Consider the following 12570-nt stretch of genomic DNA (forward strand, 5'->3'; position numbering starts at 1 on the left):
TCATTTTTCCTGCAATGTTTGTCTCTCTAATTTGTTTTATATGAATCTTTGTAACATTCCTTACATCCTTTCAGAAACACAAAGGAGTTATGAGAAGGATACATGTAGTGAAGGTGGGAGAAAGATGAGGAATGTACATTAATAGTAGAAAAACAGGAAAGACGGGAGGGAGAGCAAAAAATTGAGAGACAGGATAATGGTCAGGAGTGGAATACTGCACATTACAAAGAGATACAGTTTCATATAATTTAAATGGGGGTAAGGGATAGAAAGGAAATAAAATAAGCAAAATTAATAACAAATAAATTATTAATAACCGAAAGTGGAACAGATAGCATTGTTTAAATACATGTCCCGGGGGGCTGGAGGTGTGGTATGACACCAGGTTAAGCCACCTCTTGCAAAACCTGCATCCCATACTGAAATGCCAGCTTGAGTCTCAGCTGCTTCACCTCCAATCCAGCTTCCTGGGAAAGCAGAGGAGGATGGCCCAAGTGCTTAGGACCCTGCCACCCATGTGGGAGACCAAGATGGATTTCCAGGATCCTGGCTTAAGCATGCCCCAGACCTGGCTGTTGTGCCATTTGGGAGTGAGCCAACAAATGGAAGATCTCTCCCTCTCCTGCTTTGCCTTTCAAATATATGTCCCAAAATGTCTCATTTTACATGTTCTTATAACATTTGTCTTCAGTGGTAGGGTCTATATTTCCTCCCACTGAAGCTAGGCAGACCTTTTTAATTGTTTCAATTAATACAATACAGCAGAAATAGCACTATATGACTTCTGAAGCTAGGCCAGAAAAATGCCTTAAATTTGCATTATTCTTTTCAGATGCTTACTTGTACAGTCCAGTCACATAATGCAAAGAAGCCTGGGTGACAAGCACTGGCCTGAATTGTAGGTATGTTGGCAAATAGCTAGCCTCAACTTCAAGATGACCCCAGTGCCAGACATCTTAACTGCAAATAAACGATCTGGAGAAGGAACTATGTAAGTTGAGCCCAGTCAACTTCACAACTGTGAGAGCTAATAATAAAGTAATTGTCATTGTTTCAAATGATTCAGTTCTGTACTGATTTGTTATATAGTAATAGATAGCTGGAACAAAAACTATGATCAAACTTTATGAAAGTGGTTACCCTTGAGGGGGTTTCTTCAGTGTTGTAAGATGTTATTTCTTGATTTACATGCTGATTATATCAAATGTGTTCACTTTATAAAAATGTATTAAGTTATACAATAATTTACACATTCTTCTGATATAAAATTTAATTTATAATTTTACTAAAATATGTAAACATATAAATTCATATACATAGATTCCTATATGTTATATGTAAATAAATGAAAAGTTAATATTTTGGCCTATAGACTTTCTCCAAGTAGTAGGACTATCCGGATTTTAATTTTCTTCAAGTTTTTTTTGCTTTCTTTTTTTAAGATTTATTTTATTTATTTGAAAGGCAGAGTTAGAGAAAGAGGGAAGGTAGAGAAAGAAATGTCTTCCATTCATTGGTTCACTCCCCTAATGGGAGTCCAACAGCCAGGACAGGGCCAGGAGGAAGCCAGGAGCCGTGAGCTTCTTCTGGGTCTCCCACGTGGGTGCAGGGGCCCAAGCACTTGGTCCATCTTCCGCTGCTTTCCCAGGCCATTAGCAGGAGCTGGATGGAAAATGGAGCAGCTAGGATTTGAACCAGTGCTCACATGAGATGCTGGTGTTGCAGATGGTAGCTTAACCCACTATGCCACAACCTTTTTCAGGTTTTTTCAAAACTTTCTACAATGAACATCTACACTACAGTTTGAAAGAGTTACAAATACAATAAAATTCTTAACTCTCTTTACTCAGTTTCAAAAACTTTAAACTACCTAGTTAATAAGAGGTATGAGAACAAACAACACATGAAAATCATTTATTTGACTAAGTCTCAAAATAAAAATTTTAACTTACATAAAATAGCCATGTAGCAATTCTATTTCCTGTCCCCAGCTCTTTGAAAGCATCTGGTTCATCTTTCTGTGAATAAAACACAGCAAATTCAATGGTTTAAAATTTAGCAATATAAATTGTCTAGTGGCAACAAAACATCCGTAGTAATATGCTAAAGAATATGCAAAAAATAACCCCAAAAAGTTCCCCAATAATGTCATGTGCACTATTTACATCAGGCACTCAAATGCTTATTGATTACTGGGTCAGTATATATACTAGATAATTTTGACAAGACCAGGGCAGGGAAATTATTTGAGAGCGAGTACCTATTAACTGCATATAAGAAATCAAAACATATAGTTTTAGTTTCCAGGATAATAAGACATCAGAGCCACTTCTTAGCTATATTCATGAAACTTACTCCCTATGGGTAAAACAACATGAGATTTATTTTCAACTAATGACCCACTCAAACATTAACTGCTATTACGGTTGTCATTCTTTTAGACATCACTTTAATTAGCCTGGAAAATTCATTTTTAGTTATATAAATCTTAATTTTAAAAAGCTATATAATCTCTTAGCATACTGCACATTTCATTGTCCTGCTTTCTTTGTATGTGTGAACAGTATTATTTCTTATGTGCTATACAAAGAGTTGAAGGTTAATTAGCAGAATAGGTAGTAATGCTGCCAGTCTCTTTAAGACAGACACCACATAATCTCTTAACATGTATCCCAGAAAAATGAAATCATATTTTTCACATGGAAATTTATATACATCTTTATTTTTAAATAACAGAAAAGCATCCAAGCATCCTTCAAAGAGTAATGTCTAAACTGGTAAATCCATACCATGGAACACTACTCAGCAATAAAAAAAAAAAACCCACATGCTACTTTACTATTCTTTTAAGGACAGGATTGGGCAGTATTATTATTATTATTATTATTATTATTTTAACTTTTATTTAATGAATATAAATTTCCAAAGTACGGCTTATGGATTACAATGGCTTCCCCCCCATAACATCTCTCCCACCCTCATCCCTCCCCTTTCCCACTCCCTCTCCCCTTCCATTCACATGAGGATTCATTTTCGATTCTCTTTATATACAGAAGATCAGTTTAGCATACATTAAGTAAAGATTTCAACAGTTAGCTCCCACACAAACATAAAGTGAAAAATAATAGATGATTTTTTAAATGATGATGAAATCAGATCAGACCTATTGCCATGTTTAATCCCAGCAAGAGTCAAGTTGGGAATTAATAATTTCTTTTTTTTTTTTTTTTTTTTTTTTTTTACAGAAGATCAGTTTAGTATACATTAAGTAAAGATTTCAACAGTTTGCACCCCCATAGAAACACAAAGCGAAATATACTGTTTGAGTACTCATTATAGCATTAAGTCTCAATGTACAGCACATTAAGGACAGAGATCCTACATGAGGAGTAAGTGCACAGTGACTCCTGTTGTTGACTTTACAAATTGACACTCCTGTTTATGGCATCAGTAATCTCCCTATGCACCAGTCATGAGTTTCCAAGGCTATGGAAGCCCCTTGAGTTCTCCGACTCTTATATTGTTTAGACAAGGTCATATTCAAAGTGGAGGTTCTCTCCTCCCTTCAGAGAAAGGCACCTCCTTCTTTGAAGACCTGTTCTTTCCACTGGGATCTCACTCACAGAGATCTTTCATTTAGGGTTTTTTTTTTTTTTTTTTTTTTTTTTTTTTTTTTTTTTTTTTGCCAGAGTATCTTGGCTTTCCATGCCTGAAATACTCTCATGGGCTTTTCAGCCAGATCGGAATGCCTTTAGGGCTGATTCTGAGGCCAGAGTGCTGTTTAGGACATCCGCCATTCTATGAGTCTGCTGAGTATCTCGCTTCCCATGTTGGATCACTCTCCCCTTTATTTATTCTATCGGTTAGTATTAGCAGGTACTAGACTTGTTTATGTGCTTATTATTATTATTATTATTGAAGGGCAGACTGAGATCTTCCATCTGATTCACTCCCCAGCTGCTGCAATAGCCAGTGTTCCATGTGGGTAGCAAGAACCAAGCACTTGAGCCATTACCTGCTTCCAAGGATGCACTTTAGCAGGACGCTGGATCAGAAGTAAAGAAGCCAGGATGTGAATTAGGCACTCAGATATGGGATGCAGGATTCCCAAGTGGCAACTTAACTGCAGTGTCAAATGCATTGCCTCTTCTTAATTTTATTAAAAACTTAAGAGAAACAGAGATGCAAAGAAAGAACTGCTATTTATTGGTTTGCTCCCACAAATGCCTGTAACAGCCAGGGCTGGGCTAGGCTGAAGCTTGGAGCCAGAAACTCAATCAGGTCTCCCACATGAATGGCATGAGACACCATGACCTGTATTTCCAGGGCCTGCATTGCCAAGAAGCTGGAATCAGGAGCCAGAGCCAGGAATCAAACCAAGACATTCCAATGTGGGACACAGAAATCTTAACTGCTAGGCTAAATGCTTGGCCCAAGAATACATTATGGATACATGCAAGAACTTGGATGTGAGACAGAAATTCGCCACAGCAGTTAAGTTGCTTGAGGGGCAGATACTGCAGTGCAGCAGGTTAAGCCACTACCTGCCAATGCCAGTATCCCATATCACTGCCAGTTCAAGTCCCAGCTGGCTCCCCTTCCAATTCAACTCCCTGCTAATGTGCCTCGGAAAGCAGTGGAAGATGACCCGAGTGCTTGGGACACTGACAATGATATGGGAGACTAAATAGTGTTCCTTGTTTCCGGCTTTGGCCTGGCCCAGCCCTGGAAGATGCAGCCATGGGGGGAGTTAACCAGCACATGGAAGATCTCTCTCATTCTCTTTCAAATCAATAAATCTTTTTAAAAACAGAAGTAGGGCTGGCACTGTGGCACAGTGGGTTAGAGCCCTCAGCTGAAGTGCTAGCATCCTATATGGGTGCCGGTTCAAGACCCAGCCGCTCCACTTCTGATCCAGCTCTCTACTATGGCCTGGGAAAGCAGTGGAAGATGGCCCAAGTCCTTGGACCCCTGCACTCACATCGGAGACTCAGAAGAAGCTCCTGGCTTCGGATTGGTGCACCTCTGGCCGTTGCGGCCATCTGGGGAGTGAACCAGCAGTTGGAAGACCTCTCCCTGCCTCCACCTCCTGTCTGTGCAACTCTGACTTTCAAATAAATAAATAAATCCAAACAAACAAAAGCACAAGTAACTTGGGATGCCTGCATTCCATTGTCACAGGGCCTACTTTGAGTCCTGGCTCCTTTGTTTCTGATCCAGCACTCCTACTAACACACACCCTGAGAAGCAGCAGATGATGGCTCAAATACTTGGGTCCCTGCCACCCTCATAGGAGACTCAGAATGAGTTCTGGCTCCTGACTTCAACAAATGCCTAGCCCTGCCTGTTGCAGGTATTTGGGGAATGATCCAGCAGATGGAAGATTGCTCTGTTTCGCTCTGCCTTTCAAATAAAATGAAAATTATTTTTTTTGAAAAAGGGAACTTAGGGGCTGGCACTGTATCACAGCAGGTTAAATAGCTGCTGGTGGGGCCGGCGCCATGGCACAATAGGTTAATCTTCCACCTGTGGTGCCGGCATCCCATATGGGCGCCGGTTCTAGTCCCGGTTGCTTCTCTTCCAATCCAGCTCTCTGCTGTGGCCTGGGAAGGCAGTGGAGGATGACCCAGGTCCTTGGACCCCTGCACCCGCATGGGAGACCCTGAAGAAGCACCTGGCTCCTAGCTTTGGATCAGCATAGTTCCGGCCGTTGCAGCCATTTAGGGAGTGAACCAACAGAATGAAGACCTTTCTCTCTGTCTCTCACTGTCTGTAACTCTACCTGTCAAATAAATAAAACCTTTAAAAAAAAAAAATTGCTGCTGATGATGTTAACATCCTGTGTCAGAGTACAGTTAAAATCCTAGCTGTTTTGCTTCTGATCTAGCTACCTGCTAATGTGCCCAAGAAAGCAGCAGAAAATGACCCAAGTATGTGCCTCTACTACCCATGTGCAGGACCTAGATGGAGTTCCTGGCTCCTGGTTTTAGCCTGGTCCAGTCCTAGCTGTTGCAGCCGTTTGGGGAATAAACTAGCAGATGGAAGATCTATTTCTCTCTGTCTTTCCCTCTAACTCTGCCTTTCAAATAAAGCTTAAAAAAACAAACAAACAAACAAACAAAAAACCAACTTAGATGAACCCCAGAGGAATTATACTGAGTGAAAAAAAAAATCCCAAAAGAATGCACACAGTATGATTACATTTAAATAACATTTGTATTGTTATAAAAAAGAATAGACTGTTGGTTGCATCAGTTAGGAATAGAAGCAGGAAGGATATACACAGCTGTGGAGTGGTAGTATATACACATGATAAAACCGCATAGAGCCACACACAGAAATGAATGCAAGTTTAACAGGTCAAATCTGAACAAGCTCTATGGATTTTGCTAATGCCAATTCCTGGTTTTGATAGTGTTACTATAGTTATGCGTTATATCAACATTTGTAGAAGGCTGAGTGAAGGGTACATGGGACTTATTCTGTAAACTTTCTATTCCATTTTCTCTCTTTTTAAAAAATATTTATTTATTATTTGAAAGACACAGTTACAGAGAGAGGGAAAAACAGATCTACAATTTGCTGGTTCACTTAATGGCCACAACAGCCAGGATGGGCCTGGCTGAAGCCAATAGCCTGGAATCCCATCAAAATCTCCCACATGGGTGACAAGGGCCCAAGTAGTTCCGCCATCTTTTACTGTGTTCCCAGGCATATTGGTAGGGGGCTGGACTGCAAGCAAAGCAGCTGGGACTTGAACCAGTGCTCTGATATGTGATGGCGGCCTTGCAGGTGGCAGCTTAACCCACGGCACCACAGTGCTCGCCCCTATTCTTCATTCTCTTTGTATTTTGTTCATGTTTACCTTCCTGTCTGCCAAAATGCCTTCTTGTAAACTCTTCACATCTACTGATCAATTCATTAATTCCTTTCATCTCTTTCTAATCTATTTTAAAGTTCATCCACTAAATTTTAAATTTCTATAGTTCCTTTTTTCTGTCTACTTCTAGCATATTCTTTTTTTAAGATTCATTTATTTACATGAAAGCCAGAGTTACAGAGAGGCAGAGGCAGAGAGAGAGAGAAAGGTCTTCCATCTGCTGGTTCACCACCTAAATGGTCACAAAGACCAGAGCTGAGCGAACTGAAGCCAGGAGCTTCCTCCAGGTCTCCCACGTGGGTGCAGAGGCCCAGGTACTTCCACCATCTTCCACTGCTTTCCAGGCCACAGCAGAGACCTGGACTGCAAGTAGGGCAGACAGGACTCAAACTGGCACCCACATGGGATGCCAGCACTACAGGCAGCAGCCCAACCCACTAGGCCACAGCACCAGCCCTAGCATATGCTTATTTCTAGAATTTCTAAATCATTTGAGAGTTTCTTATTTTTGTTCCCTCTTTTAGTTTTTAAGTATTCTGCAGTTATTTTACATTGTTTCTAATAATTCCACTATCTAAAATCCTGGGGATATCTGAATCTACTGGTTACTTCAGTTTCAGCAGTCACGTCCTATCAGTTAGTAGTTTTCTCAAAAATCAATTCGGAGGTGCATACTGTGGTATGGCTCATTAAGCTGCAGCTTGGGCTACCAGCATCTCATATCAGAGTACCTGGTTCAAGTCCCAGGTACTTGGCACTTCCCATCCAGTTTTCTGCTAATGTGCCTGGGAAGCCCAAGCACTTAGGTTCCTGCCACTCATGTGGAAGACCCAGACACAGTTCCTGGCTCCTGGTTTTGGCCTGACTGTTGCAGGCATTTGGACAATGAACCAGCAAATGGAAGATTTCTCTCCCCACCCCCCACCCCGTCTCCTTTTCCCAATGCTTCCCATCTCTGTCATCCTTTCACATAAATAAATCTTTTTAAAAAATGAACTCTCATTTAGCTTTAATGATAGAATGAGGATGATTCTCTCTGCAGAGAATTGAAGTTTGTTTCTACCAGGTATCAAGGAACAAATTTAAAAGCTTTAATTTCTCCTCTTCCACAGTAGGAAAAATTCAAATAACAGATTCATGTGAGGACTGGTCTATGCTTTTAAACTCCCATAAGCAGCTCCCATGTACACCACAGCCCAGTCAAGATGAAAATAGAGTTCTCCCTAAGACTCTTGTCTCAAAGCAGATTATTTTTCAATCCATTCATTCTTTCACTGCAAGTGTCGTCATTCTGCTCATAGAGGCTTCTACGCAGCCCACACCATGGCAGGTCCTCCAGCACAGCTGCTAATCCCCAAAGCTCGAGGTTCCAACAGGCACACACTTTTCTGCCCCTTTTTTATTCTCAGGCTTTAGTTCCCAGGTTTTCTTTGTTCAGTTTGGCTTCGGGAATATTTTTTATTTTCTTCTAGGCTCACCAAGGCATCCAAAAGTATCTTAAATGCTGTCATTGAGTGTCTACAGTGTTTTGTTTTTTTTTGGTTTTTTTTTTTTTTTTTTTTTTTTGACAGGCAGAGTGGACAGTGAGAGAGAAAGACAGAAAAAGGTCTTCCTTTGCCATTGGTTCACCCCCCAATGGCCGCTGCGGCCGGCGTACTGTGGCCAGCGCACCGCACTGATCTGAAGCCAGGAGCCAGGTGCTTCTCCTGGACTCCCATGCAGGTGCGGGACCCAAGGACTCCCGGGCCACAGCAGAGAGCTGGACTGGAAGAGGGGCAACCAGGACAGAATCCGGCGCCCCGACCGGGACTAGAACCTGGTGTGCTGGCGCTGCAAGGTGGAGGATTAGCCTAGTGAGCCGCGGCGCCGGCCATCTACAGTGTTTTTTAAAAGACTTCATCGAGAATCTATCCCACCACACTTCCACAAATTCCAAATAGGCTATGAATTTTAAATAAAAGAAACAACACATTGTCACTCTCTCCTTTACCAAATTCTACTTAGGCTCATATGATTTCTCAAGTAGGCCCTGACTTGGGGACTTCTGTGTTTGTCTCTGTATTGTCTAATTTTAACAAGAATCCTGCTAAGTTAGTTTAGCAGAATCTGCCCCATCCCTATCCTCAATACCTGATCATCCTCAATATCAAATCTGGTTCCTCATTTGATACCATTTCTCAGGTACTGTCTGATCATCTTGTCCTGACTCCATCAAGAATCCTGATGGTTGGATCAGCCAGAATCCTCCCTTACCTTTTAGTCATTTTCCATCTACTGACCCCACACCTGCTCCTTGGTATTTATTCCCACTTTTCCTTGTTATATCTGGAGTTGAGCTTATTCTCCCTCTCACACTGTGAAAGCACATTACTGGTCCTTACATCTACCTCTATAGCTCTCCCTTGAATAGAGTCGTTTTTATTATCTCTAACAAGTGTTTCATGAATAGTTTTTCCTTCAAATGTAATGACTATACATCAATGGATTTCTTTCATTCTCTATTTTTGTTTTTACTTACCCGTGCAAAGTCAAAATGAGGCTCATACTGTCCTCCAACTCCATAATTTGCTACCTGAAGGAAAGAAACAAAGTATGAATGAAATAACTTCAAGATAACCACTCCAAAAATAGGTAAGCCCCATTTTGGCCTTTTCTATATCATAGTTAAGTACTTGTAAAGAAAACAGGGGCCAGCGCTGTGGCATAGCAGGTTAACTCTAGCCTGAAGTGCCAGCATCCCGTATGGCCGCCGATTTGAGACCCAGCTGCTCCACTTCTGATCCAGCTCTCTGCTGTGGCCTGGGAAAGCAGTAAAAAATGGCCCAAGTCCTTGGGAAGACCTGGGGGAAGCTCCTGGCTCCTGGCTTCAGACTGGCCCAGGATGCTGCTGTTGCGGCCAACTGGGGAGTGAACCAGTGGATGGAAGACCTCTCTCTCTCTCTCTGCCTCTCCTCTCTCTCTCTCTCTGCCTCTCCTGTCTCCTCTCTGCCTCTCCGCCTCTCCTCTCTGTCTCTCTCTCTCTCTCTTTGCCTCTCCTCTCTCTCTCTCTCTCTGCCTCTCCTCTCTGTGTAACTCTGACGTGCAACTAAATAAATAAATCTTAAAAAAAAATAATAAAGAAAGAAAACAAAAGTATTTAAAAAATCAATGAGAGGGCCAGCATCCTGGAGCAGCAGACTAAGCCACCACTTACAGTGCCAGCATCCCATATTAGGGTGCTGCTTACGGTCCTGGTTGCTCTTCTTCTGATCCAACTTTCTGATAATGTACCAGGGAAAGCAGAAGATGGTAGCCTAAGTGCTTGGGCTCCCTGCCACCCATGTGGGAGACCTGGATGGAGTTCCAAGCTCCTAGTTTCAACCTAGTCCTCTGACACCACTGTGGCCATTTAGGGAGGGAACCAGTAAATCAAAGATCTTTATCTCTGTCTCTCCCTATCACCCCAGCTTTCAAATAAATAAAACATCTTAAAAAATAAAATCAATGAGAGTTAAGAAAACACAAAAAGCTAGATACCTCCTAATTGCTCTTTCAGAATCTTAGTTAATATGCTTTTTTTCTTCAATTTATTTTTTTAAAGATTTATTTGAAAGGCAGAGTTACAAGGAGAGAGGGAAATGCAGAGAGAGACATCTTTTGTCCATTGGTTCACTTCCCAAATGGCCACAGTGGCTGGGGCTGCGCGAGCCCAAGCTAGAAGATTCATCTGGGTCTCCCACATGGGTGCAGAGGCCCAAGCACTTGGGCCATCTTTCTTTGCTTTCCCAAGCACATTAGCAGGAAGCTGGATCAGAAGTGGAGCACTTGAGACTTGAACCAGTGCCCATATGGTATGCCAGCACTGCAACACCACCCACAGCTAATGTGTTTTTCTTTAGTAAATGTTTGGGGGACAAGTTTTTAACTACAAAACAAACTAACATTTTGGTATTTCTTTAACTTATTTTCCACTGGAATTTAAATTTTAAAAATTTTTCCCAAAGTCCCAAATACTGGTGAACTCTCAATTTATTTTAGTAAAAATCCCCCATTTTGACCTCACTTTTCCTCAGTAATGTAAAATAGGGAAGAAATTCACATCAGCTTAATTATTCTGGTGAAAGACTTGTTAGGGTCAGTTCATTTTGACAATGTCCCCAGTGTGAGGCAGCAAAAAAAAAAAAAAGAGAGAAATATTTTGTCCAGTTCAAGATTCAAGATCTCAGTTACAATGCATGTCGCTCTGAATATAATATCAGTTTTCTTATTTGTAAAATGAGAATGATACCTTCCTTAATTTGTTCCCTTCATCATAAGATAAAATGCTGACAAAATCAAACAAGAATGTAATTAAAAGAACTACTTATAAAATGGGAGGACAGAGTTGAGCGTTGCCCACAATGATGTCCACTTCATATGTAAATTAATATTACTACTCTGGATATTTTACTTTTTATGTTAGTAAATACTGTTGAATCAGACTATTAAATAGAAATGTATTAGCCTCAAAGACCTTGCAAAGGTTAGCCTCAAAGACCTTGCAAAGGTTAGGTAGGTTAGAGTAAATATAGATTAAGGAAGAGAAGGACACATCAGGGACTGACGCTGTGGCATAGTGGGTAAAGCTGCTGCCTGCAGTGCTGGCATCCCATACGGGCGCCTGTTCGAATTCCAGCTGCTCCACTTCTAATCCAGCTCTCTGCTGTGGCCTGGGAAAGCAGTAGTAGATGGCCCAAGTACTTGGGCTCCTGCACCCACGTAGGAGACCTGGAGGAAGCTCCTGGCTTTTGGCTTCCGATCAGCCTAGCTCTGGCCATTGTAATCATTTGGGAAGTGAACCAAAGAATGAAGACCTCTCTCCTTCTCTGCCTCTGCCTCTCTGTGACTCTGCCTTTTAAATAAATAAATAAATCTTAAAAAAAACAAAAGACATCAAAGAGTTTTGTGGGTTTTTTTAATTTTTGTGTTATTAAATTTAAAGAGTTAGAGAAGAGGCAGAGAGAAATCTTACATCCACTGGCCCACTCCCCAAATGGCTACAATGGCCAACCCAAAGCCAGGAGCTTCATCTGGGTCTCCCACATGTGTGACAGGGTCCCAAATACTTGAGCCATCTTCCACTGCTTTTCCCAGGTCATTAGCAGGGAGCTGGATCAGAAGTAGAGTGGCTGGGACACAAACCAGCACCCAAATGGGATGCCAGTGCTGAAGGCAGCAGCTTCACCCACTACGCCACAACACTGGCCACTGGCCCCAAGAGTTTGCTATTTCTTTTTTTTTTTTTTTTTTTTTTTAGATTACTATACAATAAATGACAACTTAATTAAGGAAATTTAAATATAGGCAGTCCTGTTTTACACACTTCTAATACACACAAATCCTGGTTTCTACAGGATATTAACTGTGAGTAATTGCATAAAGCACAAACTTCGCTATTTCTTCAATCCACAAATTATTATGTAACAGAAGTCCACCATGACCAATGGCCAATAACATCACCTCTTGCAAAGTCTGTCAATGATCTGTTACTCAGCTCATGCACATTCAACAAAGTAAAAAGCTTACTGTCCTCTTATCTCCCACTGATAAACCCTTGGGATACTTTACAGAAATGGATAGGGTGAAGAGGAAATTGGCCAGCAAAGATGAAACTACAAAAAAGTGATAATGAAGTAAAATTAAAATCAATTATACAAGGGCCGGCGCTGTGG

The 12570-nt window shown here is 41.3% G+C and overlaps 1 protein-coding gene and 1 non-coding gene across 3 annotated transcripts in view; one reads left to right on the forward strand and one right to left on the reverse strand.

Annotated features, from left to right (window-relative positions):
* Positions 1 to 12570, reverse strand: part of P4HA1 (prolyl 4-hydroxylase subunit alpha 1) — a 103062-nt gene that overhangs the window by 14676 nt on the left and 75816 nt on the right. For both annotated transcript variants that reach the window (XM_002718425.6, XM_002718426.6), the window contains exons 11-12: positions 9399 to 9452; positions 1953 to 2018 (exon numbers count right to left, since the gene is read on the reverse strand). In XM_002718425.6, coding sequence (XP_002718471.1) covers positions 1953 to 2018; positions 9399 to 9452 — 120 coding nt within the window. The remainder of the gene's footprint in view (positions 1 to 1952; positions 2019 to 9398; positions 9453 to 12570) is intronic.
* On the forward strand, positions 2523 to 2647 carry LOC127484277 (small nucleolar RNA SNORA19). The gene has a single exon (XR_007911158.1). It is a non-coding gene; the product is annotated as a small nucleolar RNA SNORA19 (small nucleolar RNA).

Source organism: Oryctolagus cuniculus, chromosome 15 (genome assembly GCF_051225735.1).
Source record: "Oryctolagus cuniculus isolate XC-2025 breed Fujian yellow rabbit chromosome 15, ASM5122573v1, whole genome shotgun sequence".
Classification (NCBI taxonomy): Eukaryota; Metazoa; Chordata; class Mammalia; order Lagomorpha; family Leporidae; genus Oryctolagus; species Oryctolagus cuniculus.